At 56.6% G+C, this 26647-nt stretch overlaps 1 protein-coding gene across 7 annotated transcripts; it reads right to left on the bottom strand.

Moving 5' to 3' along the window:
• Nucleotides 1–103: 103 nt before the first annotated feature.
• On the bottom strand, nt 104–25943 carry Celsr3 (cadherin EGF LAG seven-pass G-type receptor 3). 7 transcript variants are annotated; one of them, XM_087186897.1, is made up of 36 exons: nt 22188–25942; nt 19883–20533; nt 19378–19603; nt 19069–19184; nt 18680–18768; nt 18417–18574; nt 17649–17812; nt 17122–17247; nt 16862–17031; nt 16167–16352; nt 15522–15638; nt 14998–15169; nt 14718–14859; nt 14520–14640; nt 13945–14128; nt 13454–13555; nt 13219–13233; nt 12074–12168; nt 11677–11886; nt 11222–11417; nt 10832–10987; nt 10358–10529; nt 9646–9813; nt 9312–9438; nt 9021–9227; nt 8609–8783; nt 8280–8392; nt 7777–7856; nt 7158–7281; nt 6389–6505; nt 6135–6283; nt 5848–5957; nt 5341–5499; nt 4611–4811; nt 3055–3928; nt 104–1791 (listed from the first exon to the last, which is right to left on the bottom strand). In XM_087186897.1, exons 1-36 carry the CDS (start codon nt 25918–25920, stop codon nt 1764–1766), a joined length of 9933 nt encoding a protein of 3310 aa, XP_087043023.1. In that variant the 5' UTR covers nt 25921–25942; the 3' UTR covers nt 104–1763. The 7 variants fall into 7 exon arrangements, with proteins under 7 accessions (XP_087043023.1, XP_012925285.2, XP_021113477.2 ...); XM_013069831.3 differs by having other exon boundaries at nt 7158–7284; XM_021257818.2 differs by having other exon boundaries at nt 7158–7284; nt 8280–8783; nt 15600–15638.
• Nucleotides 25944–26647: the final 704 nt, after the last annotated feature.

Raw genomic sequence — 26647 nt, forward strand, 5'->3', positions numbered from 1 at the left:
GGGTAAAAATAACTGGACGTTCTTGAAAGCAGAGGGCTCAGATTCCTCGCAAAGGTCAGTCACAGCCACCACCCTTTCACCACCTCCACAGAAAGAGACAACATCCGTTTTCTATAGAAGTTTATTCCCAAAACAGAGCGCGGCTTCACGGAACAATTTATACAGACAGGAAAGAGGGCAGCTGGGCTGGGGAGAGACCCCAGAGAGGGGCTTCTATAGCACCTAGGACATAACAAGAATGCCCTCCTGACCACAGCCCTTCAAGTGCTGAGGTCATTCTGGGTAAGGAGAGCTGGAGTCCTGGCTGGTGGGATTTGGCACCAGTCAATGAAGTAGAATTTTTAATCTCCTTGGAAACTGCCTCCCAAAAGTATGCATGGGGTGCGGGTATCTGCACCCTACACAACTACTGTTCCCAGAGGTAAGAGGATGCTGCCTCTCAGGCCTCCTGGGTTTGCTCTTAAACAGGGGACTCAGGGCTGACCTTTAGCCCGGGAGAGCTGGAGGTTAGAAACCCCTCAAGATGGCCAGGGCCAGGTCTTCACAGGTGGGTCTGCTAAGCCCCTTTCCCACTTTTCCTACCTTTCACTTGTAAACAAAGGGAAAAAATGCTCAACTGTAAACAAACTATAAAAGTTCAAAGTTTTAAGTTGTAGACAAAGCATAACATTTAAAAATATCTCTACCTGTAAACAAAGTAACAAAAGTGTAAAGTCCCCAGTTCTGAACATCAAAGTAAGGAAAGTAAGGGTTTAGTGAACAGGGTCCTAACAGTCATTCCTCCCTTCATAAGGGAATGAAGGAGTGGAAATGAGTCACTTCTGCAGCCCGGTGCCTAGGGCCAAGGAGGATCCTGTAAACATGGGAGGGCAGTGGCACCTACATTCGGGGTCTTGAATTCCCTTATTTCTGCTCCCTTTGCTCACCCACTTGCCTACCTTCAGGGGGCAGTGTCAGGGAATCGAATGGCACCGCAGACTTTTGCTCAGGTAGGGGTGGGTGAGCAACCCCCCAACACACCTACCCCTGCAGGGGGGTCTGAATAGAGGCCCAAGCCTCCCCAAGGGAGAAAGGGAAGCCTTGTTCTGTAAACACGACATCTGCTGCTCCGCCAGCACCCACAGCATCAGTCCTAGGTATAAGGCAGCAAGTGGCAGGGACTCCCCATAACACACAGGTGTCCACAGGGAAGGGTGGCATGAGCAAGCCTCTTTGAGGGATTGGAGGACCCCTGTTTCCAAGACCCACCCACAACCCCACAACTTTCTGCAAGGCATTCAAGAAAAAGCAAAGATGCATTCTGTATTTTGAGCCCTGACAATCTTCAGCTCAATCTAGGGGTGGGCAGAGGAAGGAGGGCATGTGTCCCACCTGTTGGCTCCACCGTAGTAAGATTAGAGAAAACATATGGTTTGCTAGTGACCCAAATGGGGCCAAACTGCGTCTCTCTCCCTCTGTCCCCTTCTCCCTCCCAGCCCAGCCTCAGACTCCCCCACCCAACAAAAAAGCTGAAAAATAACATAAGCATATCTCTCTGGTTACAAAGATACAAAAGGTATAAAAGTCCTCCCTTCAGTCCCCACCCCTGCACCTGTCACATGCATGCTCACAGATGCGCATGGAACCTCCTCACAGCAGCAGAGAGCTGAGGAGGGCTCCCACGAGGCCGGCCTGGGGTCATTCTGTGACTGGTGGAATATCTTCTTCTTTTAGCCCAAATCTTCCATCACCCTGCTGTTCCTCCTCGTCTGTACTTCCGCCCCTCAGGAGTGACCCTCACTTCTGGGAACTCTGTAGTGTTGAATATGGAAGTCAAAGGTCGTCACCAGGAGTACCCTAACTCAACTGGCTCTGGGTTTCTCCACCAGCCCTGGCTTGGTCCACCTCTAAGCCCCCTCCAGGGTTCTGAATCCTCCACCCACTCTAGGTCCCAGACTCATCAGCAATGCCCTTGGCCTCTGAGGTCTTTTCTCTAAGCACTTAGAAAACTCCCGCTATGTATGGATGCTCTGTGAAGCACTTGACAGATAATGTCTCCCAACTCTCCACATCTGAGTTTGTCACTACAGACCCCTTCTACAGATGAAGAAACAGAGGCACAGAGGCTGGTACCCTGCCCAAAATCATGCAGCTAGTGAGGTAGCAGACAAAACTCACTCCATGTGTGACTCCAAAGTATGAAACCCTGGTCAGTCCCCCCAGCCCTCCTCCCACATAGCCAGACCCCAAGGCTAGGCAGCACAGGGACCCTGCCCCTCACCATTCCCCCAGGACCCCAAACTCCTGCCACTCCTTCCTTCCTTTGTCCTCTCAGCCTGGTCCTTGCTCAGTCCCATTAATCCCCTACTCTGCCTCCAAAGCCCTCTCACCCTACAGACATCCGCTCCTCCCAGTCTGACCTAAGCCCTTTCTCCTGCCTGGAATGCAACTCTATTGGGTTACAAGACCTCCTAAGTCCCAGCATTCCTTCTTAGATTCCTGTGTATGCAGCTACTTCTGGGTGTTTCTGTTATCCTCTACCCCCTGGAGCCCCTGCAGGTACCTGGGATGTGTCAGATCTCAACTCAGTGACTCTGAGCCCCATCCCACATTGCCCACAGGCAGAATGAACTTAATATTGACTGAATACTGCAATGAATGGTTTATTCTCAAAGTTGGCTCTTCACCCTGGCATATCCTGGTATCCCATATGACCACTTAGGCAGAGACTCCTAAGCAAAGCCTCCCCTCTCCTGTCTGCCCCGTACAAATACCCAGTTACCTCCCACTTCTAAGACTTGATTCCTGTCCTGTCTCCACTAGGCCCAGCCATTCGGAAAGCACTTATCTCCCCTCGTAGTCTAAGAGGTGTGGGAAAGGGAGGCTGGTCCCAGTCACAGTTGCCAAGTCCCTGCTGGTCATATTTCCATTTCCTGCCAGATCTGTCACCAGCCTGAGGTAGCTGACACCTGTTTACCAACTCCCACCCCATCTTGTGGTGGAATTTGGGGTGGGGTACACAGAAGGGTGCTCTAAGCCAATGAAGGTATAGCACAGTGGCCAGACCATGCTTACTCTGAATCCGGTGACAGCTCTGAGATGCTGTGAGACGTGGCGGAGTGAGGCGTGGAGGGCCCAAGCGCAGAGGCAGTGGCAGAAGGCGTGGCAGTGGTGTGAGGGCCGGAGGGTGTGCTTGAGGACAGGGCTGAGGAGTTGAACGAGGCAAGGATGGAGGAGAGAATGTCCAGTTGCTCTGTGGAGGGGCCATGGCTGGGGCCACTGGCAGGGTCCTCCCTTGCTCTGAGGAGCGGCAGGGGTGGTCCGAGGGCCTCTCGTGAGGGGTGCTGACTAGGCCCCTGGTCCAGCCGCTCCCGAGAGTTCGAGCTCCTAGACAGAGGGTCCAGGGGTCGGGATGGCAGGAGGGGGTCCCTTGAGAGCTGCTGCTGGGGAGGCAGGGGCAGAGGTGGGTGCTGGGGGTCAAGGTCCCGGGTACGGCGGACAGGGGGCAGTGTGTTCAGCCACTCTCGGGGTGCCCCTAAGTCCAGCGCATCCCGAGACCCAAAGCGGCCAGCCATGACACTAGGGTAGTCCCGGGGTGGCTGCCTCCGTGGCAGGGTGCTGCCCCGATCTCTGGGCTCTGGGTGGCCTGGTGCAGTGTCCAGGTATTCCTGGGACCCTGGCCGGCTCAGGGGGTGCAGAACGGGGACAGGGAGCTCCTCCAGCTGCTCTCGGCTCAGCTGCCTCCTCAAGAGTACATCCAGCTGTTCTCGAGAAGAGTAGCGACTAGCTGGCTGCGAAAGGCTACCTGTGCCCCCACCAGCATAGATGCGACCATAAGAAGCAGCTGGCACAGCACGGTGGCCCAAGGTGGCTGCACGGCACCAGGACAGCTCAGGAGCACCTCGGGTCTGTGGCACCAATGGGTACTGCAATCGGTTCTTCAAGATGCCTATGGGAGGAATAGAGTGGGGAACAAGGGTGGGGTGGGGGCAGGAAAAATTCCCTGGGCCTAGGGATGTGGCAGTCCCTGGGATTCCTGTCACGGAGTAGAGAGCAGAAACCAGTTAGAGAGGGGCAGAGGCAGCCCTGGGAGTGTCCCTGAGGCATCAGGACAGGGTCAGAGTAGGGAGGCAGCAATCCTCTGCCTCAGGTCAGGGCAGTCCCTGGTGCAGAGTTGGGGTACACCTCCCCCAGAGGTCCAAAGAGGGGCACCCCTGCCCAGGCCTGGGTTAAAAGGGCAGGAATCGCCTGGGTTGAAGGGGGAATCGCTCCGGGGATCTCTGGGCAGAAACTTCCTGTGTTGGTATGGGATGACCTCTGGGGTTGCTGTAAAGCATGACAGGGGGACAAAAGCCTGGCAGATCAGAGCAGACTGGCAGTAGGAAAGGGGCAGGAGCTGGGGCAGAAGTGGCCCCTGGGTTCCCTGTGCTGAAGGCCAGGGCATTGTCAGGGGAATCCCTGGGTCAGGACAGGGGCAGTTCCCAGGACCATGAAGCAGAGTAAAGGAGTAGAAACCTCCCAGATCAGAGCAACAGAGCTCTCATCTTGGACTCAGGAAGGTGAGATGCCTGGGTCAGGGTACAGCAGCCTCCAGGGTTCCTATAGTGTTGGCTAAAGGTCAGGACTCCTACCTTTCCTTTGGCGCTGGGCATGGCCCAAGGAAGTTTCATCCCCACTGGTCAGGGCCAGGTCTGGCTGGTTGTTGTTGGCTGCATCTTTGCTGGTGTCCAGCCCCAGGCGCCTTTCAGAACCCCACGTCTGCAGAGCACAGGGGCCTGCTTCGCACTCCCCCAGGGCTGGCCAGTAGGACAGGAGGTCATTGCCATCCACATCTGTGAAGCCAGGACAGGTTACAGTAGTAGCCTCTGGCTTGACCCCATGGACCATGACCCCTGTGATCCAGACTCAGAGTCCCCTGACCCCCACAACCCTTGAAATTCTGGCTGTTCTCATTGAGCAGACCTAGGAACCGGAGGCTATCTCCTCCAAGACCATCCAGGAAAGGGGTTACTGAATAAGGCCCCATCCTTAACTGTAAGTGAACCGTGACTGGAGATGGAGGAGTGTGATGGCTGAGAAGTCAAGAAGACCAGGATGAACTCCAACCCACAAGGAAGCCAAGAGGTGGCAGGGAGGACATGTCACTCTGTAACCTCTCTGATCTCATCACTGTTTTGCCCCGGCTGCTCCTGGGTCCCCTGAGCACAGATGGAGGCTCAACAGGGTTGGAGCATGGAATCCCAATGATGACCCCAGAGGCTCCTAATGGAGCCTGCAGAGTTGGCAAGGTGCCTGCAGTCAGATCTAAGTGGAACACAAAGTGTCCTTTGGTCACCCTTGGGGTCAGAGGGCTCCCATCACCTTTAGGGTGAGTGAGGAGCCTCTCACTCTGAGCTGCTCGGCGGAGAGGACGCTGGAAACGCCCTCGTGCCCGGTCATTGTCCTCGCTTTCTGAAGATGGGATAGACAGACTCCTTTCCTCCTCCAAGGAGAGGTCACTGTCAGAGTCAGAGTCTGCACCTAGAGTTGGGAAGGTCAGGGAGAGAAAGATGTACAGTAGCTTAGAGAGGCAAAGGACACGAGGCTACGGAAATTGCCTAAAGCTGAGGGCTTGGAGGTGGGTGTACCAGGGAAGTTGGGTGAAGTGTGGAGTGCAGATAGGAATAGGAAGGCTGGACCTTATCAGGGATGGCTGGGTCAGGAGTTGGTTGGGATAACTAGGGCTGGGTGGATAGGTGCCCCTGAGGCAGTGACCTGGGGGCAGCTTGTCCCACTCCAGTCACACACTGCTCCCAGTTTGGGCCAAAATGAAGGGGAACTGGGGAGAGACCCTCTGCCTCCCTCCTCGACCCAGGGCTCCAACTCTACCAGCATCTCGATGGAACATGGCCACATCCAGATCAGTGGGGCCAGCGTGAGCCTGGAGGCTGTGGTCAGTGTGGTCAGCAGCCGAGCCATGTCGAACCAAAACATTGTCTCTGGAAATACAGAAGCCCCCACCAAAGAGGATGTGATTGTGACAGTGTTGTGCAGGCTGGTGCAGCTCTGAGGGTGTCAGCCACAGGGGCTGAGCTGCTTGAAGCCACCTGTCTTAGGGTGGCTAATACCAAGCCCTAGTGAAGAAGGACTGGTCTCAGCCACTTGCAGCCACTGACCTGAGGTAGCTTCGGCCCCGCTGGCTGTCCTGGTCCTGGGTCCGGCCGGAGCGAGCACTGCTCACTGAGGAGACGGTGGAGGCACCAAGAGTGATGCGGATGAGGCCACTCTCCTCAAAGAGGGCTGTGTTGTTGTAGGCCCCAGGCCCCTGGGGGAGGCAGGTGGGATGGGGCTGTGAGCCCACCTTGAAGGAACTTCAGGCCTGGGCCTCCCTGGGCCCCATCCCAACTCCCCAGCTGTGGCAGCCTCTCACCATCCCAGGGGCTGGCCTTGTCTCCTCAGGGCCTGCCTTCCTGCCTAGACAGGCTGGTGTCCAGGCGGCCCGAGCATCTGCATTCAGGACACAGAAAAGCAGCAGCACTGCCAGGCCCTGTAGTCAGAGTGGAGTCAGTGAAGATGACTGAGAGATCAGAGAAGTTCAAATAGAGCCAGCAGGGGATCAGCAGGGGCCAGTGGAGGCCCCTGTCAGTCACTGTAGATTAGCATGAGTCAGTGAGGAGGTGGGCAGGACAGAAAGGGAGTCAGGAGCCAGGAGTGGTGATGCACACTTGTAATCCCAGCACTCTGGGAGGCTGAGGCATCGGATCAGAAATTTGAGCCTATCCTGGGCAATTTAGCTACTTTGAGAGATTCTGTCTCAAAATTAAAAATAAAGGGCTGGGGATGTAGCGCAGTATAGAGGCTCTGGGCTCAATCCCTAGTACTGGCAAAAGGAAAAAACCAAAGGGGAATCAGGGAGGTCCAGGCAAGTCAGCAGGGGCAGTGAAAAGTCTATGCAGCAGGAGTGAGAGTCAGTGACAGTCTTCGGCTCAACAAGGGGCCAATCCAGGATCAGAACCCAGCCTAACTAGCCAGGGTCCAGTTGAGAGTCAGCTCTAGGCCTGGAGTCAGCATCGAGAGCTGCTGTCTAGTCTGGAGTTAACAGCTAACCTGGCGTTGCCCTGCCTAGGATTGGGGCTGGCCTGCTGGAGCCCATCCAGGGCAGGAGCAGGGGGAGCAGTAGGGAAGGGTGCTAGAGGTACCTGGAGGCCACAGAGTCCAGCATGGAGGTAGTGGAAGGCCAGGATGCTGTGGTTGACAGCCAGGAGGCCAAAGAGCCAGGAAGCACTGACCAGCAGAAGCAGCAGAAAGGAGCTGCGAAGGGTCCTGCTGAGAGGACATGGAAGGACACTGGAGGACACATGAGGGTCAGGCAGGACTCACACAGGGGACACAGAGGACACAAGGGACTCATATAAGAAGGTGGAGGTCTCAGGAGGACACTGGGCAGATGGGCAGTCACACAGATCCAGAAGTACACTCAAGGAGCATAAGAAGATATGAGGTACACCAAGGAGTAGGGAGGCCGTGAGAGAAAACACAGAAAATAGGTGGAGACACATGGGGCAGGGGAAAAGTGAGCTACCAAGCCTATGGGAAACTGGGGAGACCTAGGAGACAAGGAGACAACAGAGTGGACGCATGTGTGGGGCCAAAGTATGGCAAGAGCACCAGAGAGGGGCCATGGGCCAGGGCAGATGCAAGTTCATCCCTTTGTCCAACCCTCACCAGGGGTGCTCTGGGGGCCCCAGACCACAACTAGGATAGGTCTGCCATCCTGAGAGATCCCCACATCCCACATCCCTCAGCCAGCAAACTCACAGCACAGGGGTCTTCTTGGCCTCCCTCTGCCCTGTGGAGCAGGATGTGCGGGCAGCAAGGAGAAACATAGTCCCATTCATCTGGACCCACGGCCAACATGTGGGGCCGGGTTAGAGCAGCACAAGACAGAGAGAGAGAGATATTAAGAGACAGATAGGGACAGAGAGACCAAGACTATACAGAGAGAAAAACCAGTACGATGTTTTCTCTCGTTCTCTCTCTCATACCCACACACACACACACACACACACACACCAGAAACAGAGGCAGAGAAGGTTGGGATCACATAATAGAGACAGGGAGGCAGGGGGAGTGGCTTCGTCTCTGACCCATCCCCCCATCTCTATGCCAGCTGAGTGGCAAGGGGTCACTGACCAGACAACAGAGGGGGAGGGGGCACAGCAAGCCTGTGGACCCTCAACAGATCTCCACCATGCTTCCTGCAAGTTTTCCTCTTCTCCCAGCAGGAAGTACATGGGTAACACCACATGCCCAGCACTCACCACTATCACAAGGACAACGGGGCTGGCAAAACTCCAGATGAGGGGATCGTGGATGGAAATCCAGCAGAAGTCAGGGTTCCCATAGCCCTCGGGGTCCAGGCCAACAGCAAGGCCTTGGGGAAGAAAAGGGCTGTGCCCTAGAGCTATGGAGCCACATGCATGGGGAGGAGCTGGGGGTGAAGGGGGACAGGCTCCTCTCCAAGTAGGTGGTGTGGGAGGCCAAGGGTGGAGGTGGTAATCAGGAGTGGGGACACAGTCAGGAATCAGACCATGGGATGGACAGAGGCTGAGGGTCAAGGCCCTAAATGGGCAAGTGGACAGGGCCTCACCTAGCAGCACAGCAGGGACACCCCAGCCCAGGGCATGGTAGAAGCGCATGGCACCACGGTCCACATTGCGTGGCTCAACCTGCATGCGGTAGAGGTGCAGGCCCTGCACCAGGAGCCAGGCAAAGGTGCTGAGGAAGAAGTAGTGCAGGAGGATGGCGACCACAGTGCACACCAGCTAAAGGCAGGGTAGCGGAGCATCAGGACTTGTCTGCCCTCGCCCTAACTCTGACCCCACACCAAGCAACTGCTTCCCAGCTCTGATCCCTAAACCACAGCATCTTACTCCAGCATCCTGCCCCAAACTCTTGCCCCAATCTGAGCATCCCAACCTTAGGCCCTGAGCTTTGGCCCCAGGCATTCCCAGGCCTGGTGTGGACATCAGGACACAGATGGCTTGGCCCTGAACCTGTACCTGGTTGTGGGTCCTATGGATCCCCAGTAGGAAGAGCAGCTCTGCCACCCCCAGGGCAGCTGCCACATTGGCATGGATCCCACGAACATTGGATTTGAGGCTGCGCAGACTCAGGAGGACCACTGCAGTCAGCACCAGGGCAGCCACAGACACTGCCATGACCACATGGGTGAACACAGCCAGCAGCTCCAGGTCGCCCTCCAGCCGCTGTGTAGACAGGACGGTCACTGGTATGTTGGGCAGAACCTTCCTGCCCCTTCAATCTCACATTTCCTTGAGACACAGACATACCTCACGGGGGGAGGCATCCATAAGGACCCCAAAAGTCCCCGTCCGGCTACAGCGACACCGAGCATGGGACCCATTCCTGTGCACCAGCTCACAGTCCCGTGCTGTCCACATCCCATGCTGGTCCTCCCTGAAGCCACAGGACAGTTAGCCCCACCTGCCCATTGGGGAGTAGGAGATGGCAGGAGGGCCTAAGGGAGCCTGGCTCTGGGAAGCAGCATTTCTCAGGGGTTTAGATGCACAGTAGCACAGGCAGGGGTCTTGGGAAAGTGGGTCTGTCAGTTGGCTTCCCAGAGGCTATCAGGGGGACGAAAGGTTTTGGGACAAGAGTCCTTACAGGCCAGGTGGGTCCCACTGCACGCAGATCGCCTTGCTCCGATTCGTGGTCTGTAGCAGGTGGAACTCAAGGCTGATCGGGGACTCCAGGACACCCCTTAGGAAGTTGTGTCCATGAAACACAGCCACGCTAACCACCGGGGAGTTCATGACAGGGTTCTGGGGAAGCCTGAGGAGACACCCATCTGGGTTTGGACACACTGGCCTTCCCATATCTGACTGCCCACCTCACCCTGTCTTCATATCACTTGCTATTGCTGACCCAGGGGCCAGGGTGCTCCCAGAGCAGATGCTCTTTCTGAGAATGCCTCTGCTGGTGCCAGGAGGTGCAGCAACCCTGCCCAGTCTGGGGTCTGAGTCCCGAACCGCTCAATAAGCTGTCACTGCTGATCTCAAACGTCCCTTTCCTACTCCCATCTGACATGCATCAACCACTCGGTCTTCCTATCAGCCAGTTGGCCTGTCTGTATCTGGCTCATGTACCCCTCTGTTTAATGGCCCACCCATGGCTATACAGCTGTCAATTGGCACCTCAGCTACTCTGTACAGGTCCAGAAAACATTCACTTGGAATCCAGCTTGCACAGGATTCCCTGGAGCTGTGCACAACAGCACCTTGTATTTTTGAGAACCTAATCATCTGCCCACCAAAAATGGAGATGCTGGCTGGGTAGAAGCTCAGAAGAACCTCGAAAGTGAGGAGCCTGGGAGTACCTGGCACCCCGGCGTTCAGCCTGGAACTGGGCAGGAAGAAGGCCCCCCAAGGTGCGGTACACAAGAAGAATGACAATGGAGAATGAAGACTCAGGCTGCGGTTCTGGGGGTGCTGGTGGAGGGACTGCACTTGAGGAGGTAGAGTTTTCCATGCCGCTGCCTGTGGGCAGAGCTGCCAGGGAGGTGGAGCACTGTCAGGGTGACCTCTGACCCTGAGCACCCACAAACCCAGCTCTGAATCCAACCCAGCATCAAGCTTCTCCAAGAGCTGGAGAGTGGGGGGAGAGGGGGCCCAGGAAGGGGACACTCAGGCCTGGGAAGAACCCTCTCCTTGCCAGGGAGAGGACCTGGCAAGGTAAGGGTGTGGCGGGCGAGGTGTGAGGTGGGGAGAACTGGCAAGAAGGTGGTATGGTATCCAGCTTGAGAAGAACAGGAAGACAGGACTTGGCCCAGAGGTCACCCAAAGGCTCTCACCTTCAGATGGGGATGGCCATGGGGACTGGGAAGGCAGCAGAACATGAGTATGAGGATCCCAGGCATCCTGGCCCCGAAAAAGGTTGCTATGGTAGCGAGGATAGCGACGGGTCACCCGGGTGGAGCTGGGGTGCTCCATGCGGTCAATACTGAGCACTGCCCAGGAGAAAGAAGGTGATACCCATCAAGGACCCTCTCCCCAAACTGAAGGTCCCATTCCCAGCTACTCCCAACCTGCACCCAACTCCCATTATCCCCACTGCCAGTGCAATGCCTATCCCACAAAGCACTGTGGGCGGTAGAATAGCCTCCCACATCAGCAGCTTCTGTCCCTTGGATCTCCAGGTCCTCCTGCAGCCCCTACCCTGCCCCGCCCCACCCACCACGCACTGATATTGGGTGTCACCAGCCCCACAGGGTTCAGGTATGTGAGCTCCATATTTCTTGCAAGTGTAGCCGCGTATTCTTCCAGATGTCGCACCAGCCCCGAGCTGCCTGGGGAGCCCTCAGGGGCCCGCTGCCCAAGCGCTGCCCACAAGTCTCCTGTCTCTGGAGCAAGCAGTGCAGAGCCAGCCCACAGCAGGTTCTGGGAGGATGGAGATAGAGTTTGGCTCAGCCCAGTGAGAAACATGCAAAGGGGGAAGGCAGGCATGAGGGGTTGGCCAGGTGCTCGAGGGGCCCCAACCAGAAGGAGGGGAAGGGATAAAGAGGCCATGGGAAAAGGAAAAGCCCAGGACTGCAGTTGGGAGGGATCTAAGCTGAGATTTCAGGGCTCGGGGCTGAGGATCAGGGGCATGGGGCTGGGAGTCAGAGCCAGGGACTTGGGAACACAGGCATAGCCCCACCTCATTGAAGTGGGCATCTTGTGTGGCTGTCAGTCCAAAGCCCTGCTGATGGTTCTCAAAGGCCAATAGGTAGGCCAGCAAGCGTGCAGTGACTCGAACATCTTGACTGAAGTAGTAGTCAGTGTGGCCAGTCACTTCCCTTAGCCGCTGGGCCAGCTTCTTGGCCTCCACGGTGTCCAGTGCAGTCTTGTTCTGCTCTAGGCCATCCAGCTGCCAGGACAAGGATGGAAGTGGTTACATGTAGTCCCAAGGGAGAAAGACTTAGCCAGATTAAAGGGCAATCAAGAAAAGCCCAGGAAGTCAAAGGCTAGGTATGCTATTTAGGGCCCACCACAGTTGAGGGGCTGCTGAGGCCAGGGAAGATCTGGGGTACAGGGCAAGGTATGGGCAGTCTCACCAGCAGACTGAGCTCTCGAAAGGTAGGGGAGGTACAGTTGAAGAGGTCAGGTTCCAGCCAACCCTGGTCCTCGTCACAGAGTCGCACAGCAGCACCTGGGAGCAGGCAGCCCCTGGTCAGGCCTGGAGCCTAGATACCTCTGCTGATGGGTGACCACAGCACCCTCTCCTATACCAGAGGAAGCCTGAGGCAAAGGCCAGAGTGAGACATCCACAGCTAGACACCTAGATGTAGTGGCCTGAGCCCAGTTGGGCCTATTATCCATTCTCACCACAAGCACATAAAAGAGAGTCCAAGGAATGGCTGCAAGCACACACGTGTACGCACACACATACTCATGTCACACATGCCAATGCTCACAGCTGCACATACATAGATACATGGCCACACAATGCCATCTCATCCACACACAAACACACTCCCAAGAGAAGGTCTTCCACGAGTACTGTGTGACCTGAGTGAGAGAAGGATAGGTTCTCACATAAGTTTTAACTGGCTCAGTTGTTACTTTACTGTCATTGTTTGCCCCTGTCTATGGAGTTGGGACAGAAGTTGAATGAGAACTGACTTGGCTTGAAGGGAGCTTGTGGCCACCAAGAAAAGGGACCCTAACTTAAATACAGAACCCCATCCCTTCAAGACAGACTCACAGTCACATGCACAGGCACAGAAAGACACACACATGAGCATGCATACATGGGCAATCTCCATCAGCCATTGCAAAGACTTCAGGCAGCAGGGAGAGTTCTGAGGGGCCCATAAGCAGCAGGGTGAGCTGAGGAGTCCTCAGGCAGAGGGGAGGGGGTCTTTGTGACCTCAGTCAGTAGGGAGAGGCCTTCAGGAAACTCAGAAAGCAGGGGAAATCCTTCAGGAATCTCAGGAATTAGGGTAGGATCTGCAAGTCTCTTAGGAAGTGTGGAGGGTGTTGGGGCTAACCTCTGAGGACCTCAGGCCTCTGGGAAGGGTCTCTGCAGTCCTCAGAAAGGCACAAAGGGGCCTTCAGACACTTTAGGCAGTTGGGAGTCAATTTTAGAAACCTCAGGCAGTGGGGAGGGGTCTGCAGGGACCTTAAGAAGAAGGAGGGATCTGCAAAAGCTCTGGCAGTGGGAGGGGGCAGCGTACCTAAGCAAACACGTACCCCTTACCTGCACCCCGCAATCCTGCCCAGAAGCCAAGAGAAACAGATGGAGGCTTAATGAGGGTGTAGGGAGATACGGAGAGACCCAGATCCCCTAGGAGACAGTGAGGGGCCCACAAGGACTCCCACTCCCACTTCTTTACAAGTACAAGGCCACCCAAATTGGGAAAGAGGTGGCTCTAGCAATCAAAGAACAGGGCCAGCCCCACCCTCAGCAGTGTCCCTTCACCCCACAGACTCACCTTGGGCCCCCCGGGGACAGGGCACTGTAGCCAAGACACCAAACTTAGTTTGGGGCCACCATACACCAGATTTCAGGGACTTGGGGCAGGCATCATAGAGCACTAGAAAGAGGGGGGCACTAAGCTAAGTAGCCAGGCAAGTGATGGCGACCTCCACTGCCCCTCTGCCACCCACCACAGGCCCATACCCCACACCCCACCACTCCCTGGCTGGCTTCTCAGGAGCTGGCCTGTCAGGTTCTGTGACGGTTCAGTAAAGTATTTGGGGTAAACATGGGCTGCCCTGGGTATAACTGATCTCCTTCAGGAAAAGCCTCCCTGAGCCCTTCCCCCACCCAGGACCTAAGTATCCCACTCAGTGACTCTTTAGCGGCATCAGCCTTTGTTGTTGTTGTTCTTGTTGTTAGAAACTGGTGTTTTATATTCTACCAACCTCACTTTCATTCTAACAAACCAGCCCTTTATGGAGAAGCTGGGTGGAGCTTGCTCACCTCGGCAGCCACTGGCTGTCACCTCTGCAAACGGACTGTCACAGCTGTTGCACTGGCGGCCAAGAGCTCCTGGGCGGCAGGGACACTGCCCACTGTGGGGTGCACATGAGCGCGAGGTGGAGCCCACGGGGTAGCAGTCACAGGGGAGGCATGAATCACTGCCCCGTGGTCGGTAGTGGAACTCCTGTTCAAGGATGGGTCAGGGGCCTGAAGTCAGAGTTCGAGGCTTAAGGTAGGGGTCTCAGATGAAGGCTTGGGGAGCAAGTGGAATCAAGGGAAAAGGGTAAAGAGAACAGGGCTCAAAGGCCAGAAGGAAGACTGGCCTCAAATAAAAACAGAGAAGGAGTTAGGGCCAAGGATGAGAAATAACAACTGGGTCACAGGACACAGATGAGAGGTTAGAGCCCACATCAGATGGAAGAGGTCAGCAGGCCAGCAAGAGTCAGGGTTAAGGGCCAGGGATTTAGCTCAGTGGTTCCACTGCCCGCCTTGCAAGTGCAAGGACCCAAATTCAGTCCCCAGTACCAAAAAAAGAGAGTCAGGGTTAAGAGGTCAGGGATCAGGGTCAGGCAAACCTTGCAGTGACACTGCCCATTTGTCTTGTTGCAGTTGGGGTCAAAGCCCTTGTGAACATCACAGTTGCAGGGGCCACAGGTTGGGCTCCCCCACCAGCCTCGGGGACATTGCTGGTCCATCCTGGACATGAGATATTATCTCAGTAACCCTCCCCACCCCAGCAAGTCTCACCATCACCTCAGCCTCCAGCTTCTTACCTGTGCTCACAGTGGTGCCCAAAATAACCACCTAAACAGTCACAGGTATAGCCAAGGGGGGCTCCTGGCAGATGCCGACATGACCCCTGGTTCTGACAGGGGTTCAAGAGACAGGCATCCACGCAGCCGGGGCCATAGTAACCTGCAGGATGGGTTGGGAAGCTCAGGGCACTGACCACAGAATACAGAGAAGGCGGTCACCTGTGCCTGCTCTAGGCCCTCCAGCCCAAGGCCCTGGCTCCGGCCCAGATGGCCCTTCCCTAACCCTCTTGAGGCCCACCTGGTTGGCAGGTGCAGGTAAAGGTCTGCCACAGGTCTTGGCAGTTAGCATGGGGTGGGCAGGGTCCGGAGGAACAGGCATTGGTCACGATGCAGCCAGGCTCCACGTTCACTCGGTGGCTAGGGGGCAGCAGAGCTGGGGACCCCAAGGGTGCAGAGCCAAGCCACACACCCTGTGGACACAGCCAGGAAGGGGTGAGTCCCAGCCTCAAGCCCTGTACGTCTGATGATCCCTGACATGCAGTCTCCCCTAAGCCTCCCAAAGGCCTAAGCCACCCAAATATCCCCAATTCAGTTCCCAAAGGACTTAATTGTGCTATCTCTGGTAGAGATCCCTAACCCTTAATAATCTACACTACACTCTCACCTTCAATACCACAGCAAGCTCAATCTGTTTCTGATTCTCTGGGTCATTGAACTCCCCTCCAACCCCACCAGAATGCAGCTTTTCAGGTCCCTAGGAGGCCCTGACATCTGTCCACTGACTCCAATGTCCCCATATCCTGTTTCCATGCAGACCCCTACCTGGATACAGCCAACCAAACCCTGAGGAGCCTCCTCCTTACTGCTGGGTGGCAGGCCTCCCACATGGAGGTGCTTTACCTGCAGGCCGTGCAGCTCAGTCCCCACTGCCATGGTGTCCTGGAAGAAGGGCAGTCAGCACTGAGGGAGACAGTGCCTAATAGACCCTGCCATACCCTAGAGTCACCACTGGCCTTCTTTAGCCCTGCATGAGCATCCTTTGTGGCTCTGTATCAGAGAAATGGGCTGGCAGTGAGCTGCCCCAAGTATAGGGAACCTGGTAGGGCAGGGGGATGCATAACAGAAAAGGCCCTCCCTCCTGGACCCAGAGCAGACCTTGAAAATCCATGATTTTGATCTGGGCTAGGTAGGGTTTGGGGCAGAGACCAGAAGGGGCTTTCAGGAGTCAGGCAAAGTACTGACTACTGAAGTACCTTCAGACCAGGCCAGAAATCTGGTATGAGGAAGGCCTGCCAGGAACCAACCTGACTGGTAGGGTGGGCTCAGAGCAGAGATATGAGGAGAGGGTTGGAAGAACATCAGATGTGGTACAGCAGAGTGGAGAGGAGTGGGACAAGAGATGGAGTCAAATAAAGTAAGTCCAGCTGGAAGGCTGAGAACAGACTGTGCTCGGGTCAGAGATCAGACCTGGAAAAGGCTGAAGTCCAGTGAGACCATGAAGACATGGTGGCCCTGCCGGCCACCTGGCTCCTCCTGCAACTCCAGCTGTAGATCATGCCACCGGCCATCACTGACAGTCACCTGGTCCAGCAGGAGGTGCGCAGCCCGGATGGAGCCCCTGGTTACCGTCACTGACAGCAATCCCTGATCTAGCTGTGGGGAGAGATGTATAGCCCTGGGGTTAGAGCCCCAAACTGGGCTGAGGCTAAGAGATGAGATAGGAGGGCTCAGAGGTCAAACAGTGGAGTCAAGGTTATATCTGGCATACAGAGCTCTGTGCCAAGGCATACCATGTTGTTGATATATGTCAGGGGGCAAAGGATGGAACCAGGGATCATGGATTGGTGCAGACAGCATAAGAGAGAACTTTGCTTGCGCTCTGCACCTGCAGAGGGTGTCACAGTAGAGAAAGAGTCAAGGTCTAGGGTCCAGTGTGGTCAAGACACCTGGCAGAGGGCTGAGGATGTAGCTTAGTGGCACCACACCTGCCTGACAAGTGCAAGGTCATGAGTTCGATCCCTGGTACCAGAAAACAAACAAACAAACCACACCTGGCAGAAGAGTGTGCTACGTGACCAGACCTGAACCCATAGGAAGGTGGTTTCTGGTGGGATCAGATTGGGAGCTGAGGGTACCAGGAGGGATCAGAAGGACAGACACACCTGGCAGAGGAGTGTGCTGTGTGGCCCAACCTGCACTTGCATCAGGACCCCCTGCATCGCCCGTGTTCGAAATGCCAGCCCCAGGTACCATGGCACAGACACAGCCATGTCACTGCCAAAGTCCCAGCTCAGTGTACTGTTGCCACGGAAGTGGTAGGGATCGGCCATGGCTGAGGGGATAAGAGAAGCAGGGTTACAAATCCCACCCAAAGAACAGACCCTACCCTACAGACCCTCCATTCCCATGCTGAGGTACTCACTGAGCCGACAGTCTTTGCCACCAAAGCCCACAGGGCAGTCACAGGTGAAGCCACCCCAGCGCTCTGAGCAGAAGCCATTGTTCTTGCAGGGGCCTGAGTCACAAAAGTGCAGCTTGGCCTGGCAGCCTGGGAGAGGAAGGCAGATGGAAGATATGCAAATATGGCAAGGGAGGTGGGGCATCAGTGCTGGTCAGGATATTTCAAGTCCAGAGGAACTGAAAGCTGACAGGACCTCAGCCTCATGTTGCCTTGGGGAGTGGGTTGGTAGGAGTAAGGCCCTAAAGGCTGAGTTACAGCATGGCACTTGCCATCAAAAGATCGGGTTAAGGGCCGGGGATTTAGCTCAGTGGTTCCACTGCCTGCCTCGCAAGCGCAAGGTCCTGAGTTTGATCCCCAGTACCAAAAAAAAAAAAAAAAAAGGATCAGGTTAAGGTCAGATATGGAGCCACCCACCCCTTGTAGCCCTCCACCTCCTCCTTATGATGGGGACAGGGCCATAGTAGGGCAAGTGGAAACTTCAGGCCTACCTGCCAGGGTGCCATTGTTTGCAACAAAGGCCGCCATGTCCACTCGGCGGCCATCGATGTGCAGATCTCGCATACAGCCGATGAAGTCCTTGTGGGACACAGGGAAGTTCTCGGGGAGGTTAGGGACACCTCCCAGAAGCAGAGGGCCTGTCAGGTCTAGGGACCTGCGGGTCAGAGGCCTGGGTCATTGGTGGGACTGGGGCCAAAGTAGGGTTGCTCCTGGGGGCCACAAGAAGTAGGAAGTAGGATTCAGAGGGAAAGGTGATTAGGGGGAAGGATAGCCCAGGCTGGGGAAGGAGTTAGAGCCTTACTTCAATTGTGAGGGTAAAAAGGAGACCATGATGGGCAGTTGGTCAGGGAAAGGTGGGGGAGCTGGTGTCAAGGACTCTGAAGGAGCAAGGCATTTGGGTAGTTAGGGTAGAGGATGGAGAAGTGGGGTTGGAAGGTGGGATGGCAGGCTCAGAGCTCTGGGGGCTGAGCATGATATTAATGGGGATGGTGGCAATGTGTGGCATCAGACAGTTGGGTGGGGATATAGAGATTTGGGAGGACTGGGTCCCTGGGGTGTGTGCGTGGAGGCAGGGGTCCAGGGTAGAATACATAACTGGGGCTAGGGTGAGCAGCCTTGCAAGGCCTTTAAAGGAAGAGGGTAATCTCTTGGGGGAAAGGATGCGGAGTTTGGCAGTTTGGGGTAAGGATGAGCTATGTGAAGGGTGGGAGTAGGCTCTGGTGGCAGAGGACATGGGGGTCAGAGGGTGGGGGCCTCACTTCTTGGAGCTTGTTTGCACACCAGCAGCTGCGCATGAGTAGTTGCCAATCTCAGCACCAAACTGCAGAGCCACAGCCACATTGCAGTCATCCACGCTCAATACAGCCACTTTGTCCTTGGAGGGGCCCTGAGCACCCCCTAGGGCATCTGTCCGGGGCTGAAGACCCAGGCACACCAGTCAACAATGTCCCTAGGGTACCCCTGAATTTCCCAATTTAGAATCCCAGTTCTCCCCATACACCACAACAGCGGTGGCATGTACCTTATTGTAGTATCTCAGATGTACTGTATGCCACTGCCCGTCACTCAGGCCCCCTGGAACTGTGGGGCTGACCACTGTGTTGGACTCGCCTGTGGGGGACATGCATGTGGAGAGTTGTATGGAGCTGCTTAGTCACCCTAGCCCTCCAAGGGCCGTCCTGGAGGCATCAGATCAGTAGACCCCCTGATGACCATACTGGCTGCACTAGAGTACCCCTGAACAGACAGGAGAGACACACGTGTGGAGAGACAGACGTTCCCATAGGGCAAGGATGAGCAACTGGGTCCTCGCTGCTGTCTGTTGGGCACCATGGTGTGTGCTCAGGGAGGCAGACTGCCCCATGCACACTGCACCCAGGCCCTGTCACAGACATCCTCGGGAGCACCCACCAGTGGAATACGTGAGCCGCACTTGGCCAGCCACGAGCTCCAGGGCCAGAAAATCATGTTTCTCATTCAGGCGCCCATTGTAGAAAAGTAGCCCGCTGGGCTGCACAGTCGCAAACCTGGGTGGAAGGGAGTGGGATGTCAGGAGCCCAGCTGAGCTCACCCCCACTGAGCCGAGCCTGCCTAAGCTGGGGTGGGAGAGGAGGGCAGGAGACAGTGTCAGGAGAGGGCAGTGTCCTTTGGGTACACTGGGATGGGGCAGTAGGGAACCTGATAGGGTCACGCGGGGAGGGATGTGGGACCGGCACCTACGAGAGGGAGAGCGTGAGGTGGAAGCGCTGCCGAAGGCCCCGGAACATGACGAACGAGCTGGGTGGGAAGGAACGGGCTGCTACCTCGCAGCGCGGGCCCTCGAAGGCACCACCTGCCGGGCATTGGCAGCGGAAGCCGCCGTGCGGCGCGTCGGTGCAGGTCCCGCCATTGCGGCAGACGCCAGGCACGCAGCGTCCGGCCTCGGTGTCCAGCTCGCAATCTTCTCCTGTGGGGAGGGTCCATCAGAGACCCCCTCAAAGGCCGGGCCTCCCAAGCAGGCCCCGCCCTAGCGAGGTTGCCCTACCATCCCATATGGCCCCGCCCATCATCAAGCCCCGCCCCCGGCCCCTCCAGCCTATAAACCCTCAGTTTTGGATGACCTGCGGATTTTTCCGGACTAGGCTCTGCGGCTTCTGGTCTACCCACGCCTGCACCAGCCTCTGTGACCGCAAGTGACTCCCGGTACTCACTGTCACCGTCGACTGACCCAGTCCGCTGGACTTACCCGTGAAGCGTGGGCGGCAGACACAGGTGTAGCCGCCCTCGCGCCGCGCGCAGGCGCCGCCGTTCCGGCAGGGGTTGGAGTAGCAGAGGTCGAGCTCGGTTTCACAGAAATCACCGGTGAACCCGGGCGGGCAGCGGCAGCGCAGGCCGGCGATGGGCTGGATGGGCCGGAAGAGCGTGGAGGCGGAGGCCAGGAAGGGCGCAGAGGAATCGAAGCGCAGCACGGACACGCACTTCATGTAGTTCTCGCAGGGCTCGCGCAGGCACACGTTGTCGTCAAAGGGCAGCACGTCCAGCAGCGAACGGGCCGCCAGAGCAGCGCGGCGGACGTACAGCTGCTCCTGTAGCTCCTCTGTGCTGAACCAGGGCGCCGCAGCACCCGTGCCCGCGCCCCGCGGGGCCAGCGCTGAGAAGCTCACGTTTAGCACGGTGCCCCCCACGTCAGTGTCGTTCTGGATGTTGAAGATGAAGACGTCCTCGGTGGGCGTGGCGAGCACTGCGGCCACGCCTTCAAGGAAGTGGCCCAGCAGTGGAGAGAGGAAGCGCTCCTGCCACATGTTCTCCAGGCGCACGGTTAGGCTGTTGGCAAGCAATTCCTCCGTAATGATGACCACGCGAAGCACACACTGCGCCGTCACACTGTGAAGGCCATCTGCAGACAGGGACATGGGCAGCGGTCAGCCAAGGGCTAGCAGCTGCCTCTCCTGGGACACAAAAGGGCTGGTGCCAGTGATTGCTCAGTCCCCCAGCACCTCTGAGTCAACAGGTTGGCCCCCCAAGGACACAATAGTCTGGAGCTAGTGAACACCACCTGTGGGCCCAGCATCAAGGTGTCAACAAGCTGCTGCTTCCTCCCCTATTCCCAGTATAAAGAGGGGGCTGGACCAGTGATCAGCAAGCCATCAACAGTGCCCATGGGTCTGCACGTTACCGCAAAACACAAGGTTCCTAGTGCTCAGTAACCCACACTTTCCCTAGTTGCCATGTTCAGCAGCTACCCCCATTCAGGACACAAGACAAGGCCACTGGCTACCCATTCCTGCCCCCCCCCCATACACAGTCAACATCCCCTCCAAGAAGCAAGGGCAGTTCCAGGTCGGAGATCAGCTACCCCTATCTCAAGTGAGAAAACTGCTCTGCCATGGCACTATAAGGGGTCCTGGCCCTGAACACTCAATGCCATTCCCCAGAACCCTGAGTCAGCAAGCACCAGTAGGATCTTGAACCCTGGCAACACACCCCTACACATCTCCACATGTGTACCCTCCTGCTCCCTGTACTAGGGATTGAACCCAGGGCTACATCTCTAGCTCTTTATTTTGCTTTATTTTTTATGTTGAGATAAGGTCTCACTAAAAAACTAAATTGACCAGGCTGGGTTTGAACTTGTGAGCCTCCTGCCTCAGCCTTCCAAAGTGCTAGGATTAGAGACATCTGCCTTTACCTAGACTATCAGCATTCTTGAGTTAACAAAGCTGCCCACTACCCTAGATCTGAGTCCTATGGTTTCTGTGTCCGCTCTGAGATGAAGGTGAGGTACTTTTCTGCCTTTTCATCTTGTCTCCTAGCACACATTTAGGTGGGCAATAAAGATTGGTTGTTGAGTGAACTGAGAATAAATGAAGTCTGTGCCTTCTCTGGACATGCCAGGAATCTCAGCTTCAGAACTGAGGAATATCACTGAAATCTCAACCTCTGCAACCTCCAGAAAGTAGGACATCCTCCTATTAGGGAAGGATTTATGAAAGCCTGGGGTAGTGGAAGCAGGCAAGAAGCAGGTGGGCCTCTGGACATTTTTTCAAAGAGCAAAGCCTTGGACAGCACTTTGGACATCAGCCAGGCCAATCTGAACCCTCCTCTGCCCAAAGCTGCCATAGAAAACTGCTGTCCCTGACCACTAAACTGGCTGGCCTCCTTTTCCTGCTCAGATGGAGCAAGAACCCAAAGTAATCCTTCATTTAACCATGGGTGTGGTGTGAACTAATACACTCTGGCTTTGCCTGGGACATTCAGAGCATTACACCAAGACCTCCACTACCCTTATGGGTAGGGGAGCTATCCCTAGGTTAATAGATATTTGTTTATAGTCTTTATTGAGTCTACTAGATGCCATAGAGCCTTGGGGGTCCTGTGGAGATTGTCTAAGAACCTAAGCAGGCTCCCTATGAAGACTATGGTAGATTTGTGGGGCACAGGAACCCAACACTTAAGGAATTCTTGGAAGGCTGGGAAATCACTCTGGTTTGAGATGCCTTGTAGAGACCTTACGGCCCTGACAAGTTACTTGCCTGCTCTCTGCCCCTCACCTGTGACAGTCACCAACATGGAGGCCACTAGTGGGCGGTTGTTGTCTAGCTTTCGACTAAGTCGCAGCTCCCCACTGGTCTGGTTGACCACCAGCAGCTGCAACTCATTGCCACGCTCAAAGGAATAGAAGAGGTGGTCAGAGACGTCAGGGTCATAGGCTGGAATGCGCCCAATGATGCCTGAGGGGAAGGTATCTGAATGGTTGGATACATAGTTGTTGAAGAGGATCTGGAAGTTGTTGAGCACAGGACTGTTGTCATTCTGGTCGATCAGGCGGACATGCACAGTGGCCCGGCTGACCAGAGGGGCAGACGTGGCCTGCACAACAATCAAATATTCCTGGCAAGCCTCATAGTCCAGATCAATGAGTGCTGTCAGCTCTCCAGAGAAGATGTCCATTTGGAATAGCTCAGGGATGTTCCCCTCCACAATCTGGTACATTATATGGGCATTAGGGCCTTCATCAGGGTCCACTGCAGTGATCTGGGCCACCACTGAGCCTACAATGCTGTTCTCTTTCACCCGTACTTCAAACTCTTCAGCTGGGAAGACAGGTGCATTGTCGTTCACATCTTGCACTGTCACCTGAATACTGACCGGAGTCCGTAGTGGGGGCACACCACGATCTACTGCATAAGCAGTTAACTCGTATACTGGCACTGCCTCACGGTCTAGCCGCCTCACAGTCCGGACTATACCAGAGGTGGGCTCAATGGTAAAATCTCCGTCCCCATCTTCTCCATTCTGGAATGTGTACTGGACTCGGCCATTGGCATGAGCATCCCGGTCAGTGGCTGAGATCTGCAGGACACTGGTGAAAGGTGGAGCATCCTCAGAGACCAACCCTGTATAGTGAGAGGCCACAAACTGTGGAGCATTATCATTCACATCATTGACCATCACCTCTACATAAGTGGTATCTGCTTTCTGTGGGATGCCATTGTCCCGTGCAGTAATAGCTAGAGTGTAAGTCACCTGGTCCTCATAGTCCAATGGAGCCTGTAGGGTAATAGCCCCTGAGTCTGCATCAATACGGAACTGAGGCAGGTTGTCCTCCAGAAGATAGGTGATACGAGCATTTTCACCTACATCATCATCAGAGGCACTGATGACCACTACAGTGCTACCTACTGGCCGATCCTCATTCATGCTCACTGAGTAGTGAGCACTTTGGAAGACAGGCCGGTGAGTATTGGCATCTGTGATGTTGATGTGCACATAGCAGTGATCATGAAGGGCACGGTCAGATGCAGTAAGCACCAGCTTGAAGTAGCGTTCCTGCTTGTAATCCAATGGCAGAGCCAGTGTTACCAGACCCACACCCCCCTGGGTGCTGATGGCAAATCGATTCCGGGTATTGCCACCAGTGATCTGGTAGCTGATGGCACTGTTGGCATCACGGTCTACAGCAGTCACGCTGACCACACTGGTGCCCACAGCCGCATCCTCATTCAGCCGAAGGTGGTACTCTTTCATGGTGAACTCAGGCCGATTGTCATTAACATCTAACACAGTCACTGTGACACTGGCTGAGGCAGAGAGCAGGGGAGAGCCATGATCTCGGGCCTCCACACCAAAGAAGTAATGTTCCACAGACTCACGGTCCAGGGAACCACTCACAGAGACCCAGCCAGTGGCACTGTTTATCACAAAGGGTGTATCAGGTGCCACACCAGTTAGGGAATACTCCAACCTGGCATTCTCCCCATGGTCTGCATCCACTGCCTGAATGTGGATGACTGAGTGGCCCAGGGGTGCATTTTCCAGAACAGAGACCTGGAAGGGTGTGCTGACAAAGATAGGAGTATGATCATTGATGTCTACCACCTGGATGCTGGCCAGGCCCGTGTTGTTAGACAAAGGGGGCCGGCCTGCATCCTGTGCCCGGATGCGTAAGGCATACTCTCTCTCTGCCTCGAAGTCCAGAGGTGCCACTACTTGGATCTCACCCGTAAGGCTGTCGATGGCAAAGTGGCCATGGCTGTTGCCACTGATAATGTTGTAGTGTACCAAACCATTGGCGTCCTTATCCCGGTCTGTGGCTGTGACACGAAGTACCACAGTATGGGGGTGCACATCTTCACGCACCTGTGCCACATAGCGCTTCTCACTGAATTGGGGAGCATTGTCATTCTCGTCCAACACAGTTATATGTACACGCACAGTGGCTGAGCGTGGCCCAGGTTCCTTACCCTGGTCGCTGGCCTCCACCACCAGCTCATAGCTTTCCATGTGCTCTCGGTCCACACGACCACTGGTGCTGATGAGGCCAGAGCGTGGATCAATCTCAAAAGCAGCAGCAGCGGCCGTCCGAGCAGCTGGTGGCCCCACAAAGCGGTAGTGCAGGTTGGCGTTGGGGGGCGCATCGCCATCCGTGGCACGCAACTGCAGGATGGGGTAGCCCTCTTCCACATTCTCACGAAGGGTCTCCCGGTACTGCGCCTGTTCAAACACCGGTGAGTGGTCGTTGCGGTCGGCTACTGTCACGGCTACCATGGTGGTGGCTGAGAGGCGCGGCGAGCCGTGGTCCTGCGCAGTCACACGCAGATAGTGGCGCTCCATACTCTCGCGGTCCAGAGCGGCGGCTGTGCGAATAAGGCCGCTGTGCGGGTCGATGCTGAATAGCTCTAGCGAGCGGCTGTTCATGAGCGCCGCCAGGGAGTAGACCAGACGCCCGGCTTCACCAGAGTCCGGGTCCTGTGCCACCACGCGTAGCACCGCGGTGCCCGCCGCCTCATTCTCGGGCACCAGTGTCTGGTAGTTGTACTGCGGGAACTTCGGGTGGCGGTTTGCAGCCCGACGGGAGCGTGCTCGGTTCGCAGAGGCTGTTTTCCAGGCTTCAGGACTGGCCTGCAGCAGCAGTGGCGTGGAAAGCCCGGGTGGCCGCGGCCCGGGGCGCTGAGGGAGGAAGCGGCGGCGGAAGGCACTGCCGGGGCGCATGCGTCTAGGAGCTGTCCGTAGCTCGCCGGGTGCTGAACCCGACGTCGGAGCTGTCCTCGCCTCGAGCGGTGCTGAATCTAGCCCACGGCCAGACTCCCCGACCCCAGGAAGACAGTCCCACCGAGGAAACGCCCTGTCCTCTCCAGCTGTCCCCGCTCTCTCGCCCTGCCTCCTGCGCCCCGATCCCCACAATTCCTCACAGCAACGCAAGGTGCCCACTCTTTTGCGGGCGCTTCTCCTAGCAAGTCTCTGGAAGGACACTGGCTGGAGACCACCGGGCTGAGCCAGAAAGTCCGAAGGGAGGGGCAACGTGCTCCCTAGACTCGGGGTCCCTGAGGATAGAGCCTCTGGCGATAGACCGCCTCTTCGGAAAGTCCCTGTCTGCCCGCAGGAGAACTCCGGGCGCCAGCATAGCAGAGACCCCAGGCCCTCCCCTGTCTCTCGCTTGCGCTTGCCCGATGCCTGCACCTCCAGATCCATGTCTGGCTGCTCGGCGGGCCCTCGCCGTATCTGGGCGCGCTGCTGTTCCTCTCGGAGCCCCGCGACGATGGGCTTCCCGACTCGTAGGCCGGGCCTCTCCTCATCCCCGGACTCAGGCGGCTCGGGACAAAGGGCTAAGGCTCTGCCGCCGATCTGCGCCCTCGGCCCCGCAGCAGCAGGTACCCCCGAGTCCCAGCCCTGGTCCCCGCCGCCCCACAGCTCCTGGCTGAGGGGGAACAAAGAGAGGAGAAGCAGCACGAGCAACGGGGTCGATGATCCCCCGAGACCCCAACACAGAGGCCGTCTCGCCATCGCCCCCCGCCTCTGTGGACGGCCTGCACCGTCCCCCGCCCCGGCGTGAGCCTCAGGCCCGCCCCGCCGCCCCGGCCCCCTCTGCGGCCCCAGCCCCAGCCCCCCGCCTCTAGGCCTATCCCTCCGCGCCGCCGCCTGCCCCCGGGCACCATCTACTCCGCGGCCGGAGCCCTTCTAGCATACGGCCCTTGCTCCTGCCGCCCCCACCACAGCATCCCCGCCGCCGCTGCCGCCTCCCGTCGCTCCAACATGGCTCCCAGCCGCCCGGATAGTTCGCTCCACCTTCGCCCCGACGCCCCAAACCGGGTAGTACAGCCCACCGCGCATGGCAGCACGGGCGACCGAAGCCGCTGCCGCCATCTTTATTGAGGACACGCGGCGGTCCCCGGGCGAGCTGGGCGCGGAGCTCGCCGCCTTGGGGCCCGCCCCCCTACTCTCAGCCACCGCCCTCCCCGCCAAGCTCCTTCCTGGGTGCTGTCCCATTTCTGTCTTCTAGCTCCTCTCCTTGCAGATCTCTATCCCCTTCCTGAGTATAGTTATGACCCCTGCACGCGATTTTGTTCTGTAATGTGATGCCCTAGATGTGCCGAGAGCGCATTCTCCCGGGCCTGAGCGGGGTACGGTACAGGAGGATGGCCTGACGCGGCCCAGGGCTCCAACAACCCGAACAATAGCTTTAACTCTTGGATCACAAGTTTCACTTATAAAACATGTCGCAATCATCTGC

Source organism: Heterocephalus glaber, unplaced genomic scaffold (genome assembly GCF_053883595.1).
Source record: "Heterocephalus glaber isolate CG9 unplaced genomic scaffold, H.glaber_assembly_v1.0 deba00001504, whole genome shotgun sequence".
NCBI lineage: Eukaryota > Metazoa > Chordata > Mammalia > Rodentia > Bathyergidae > Heterocephalus > Heterocephalus glaber.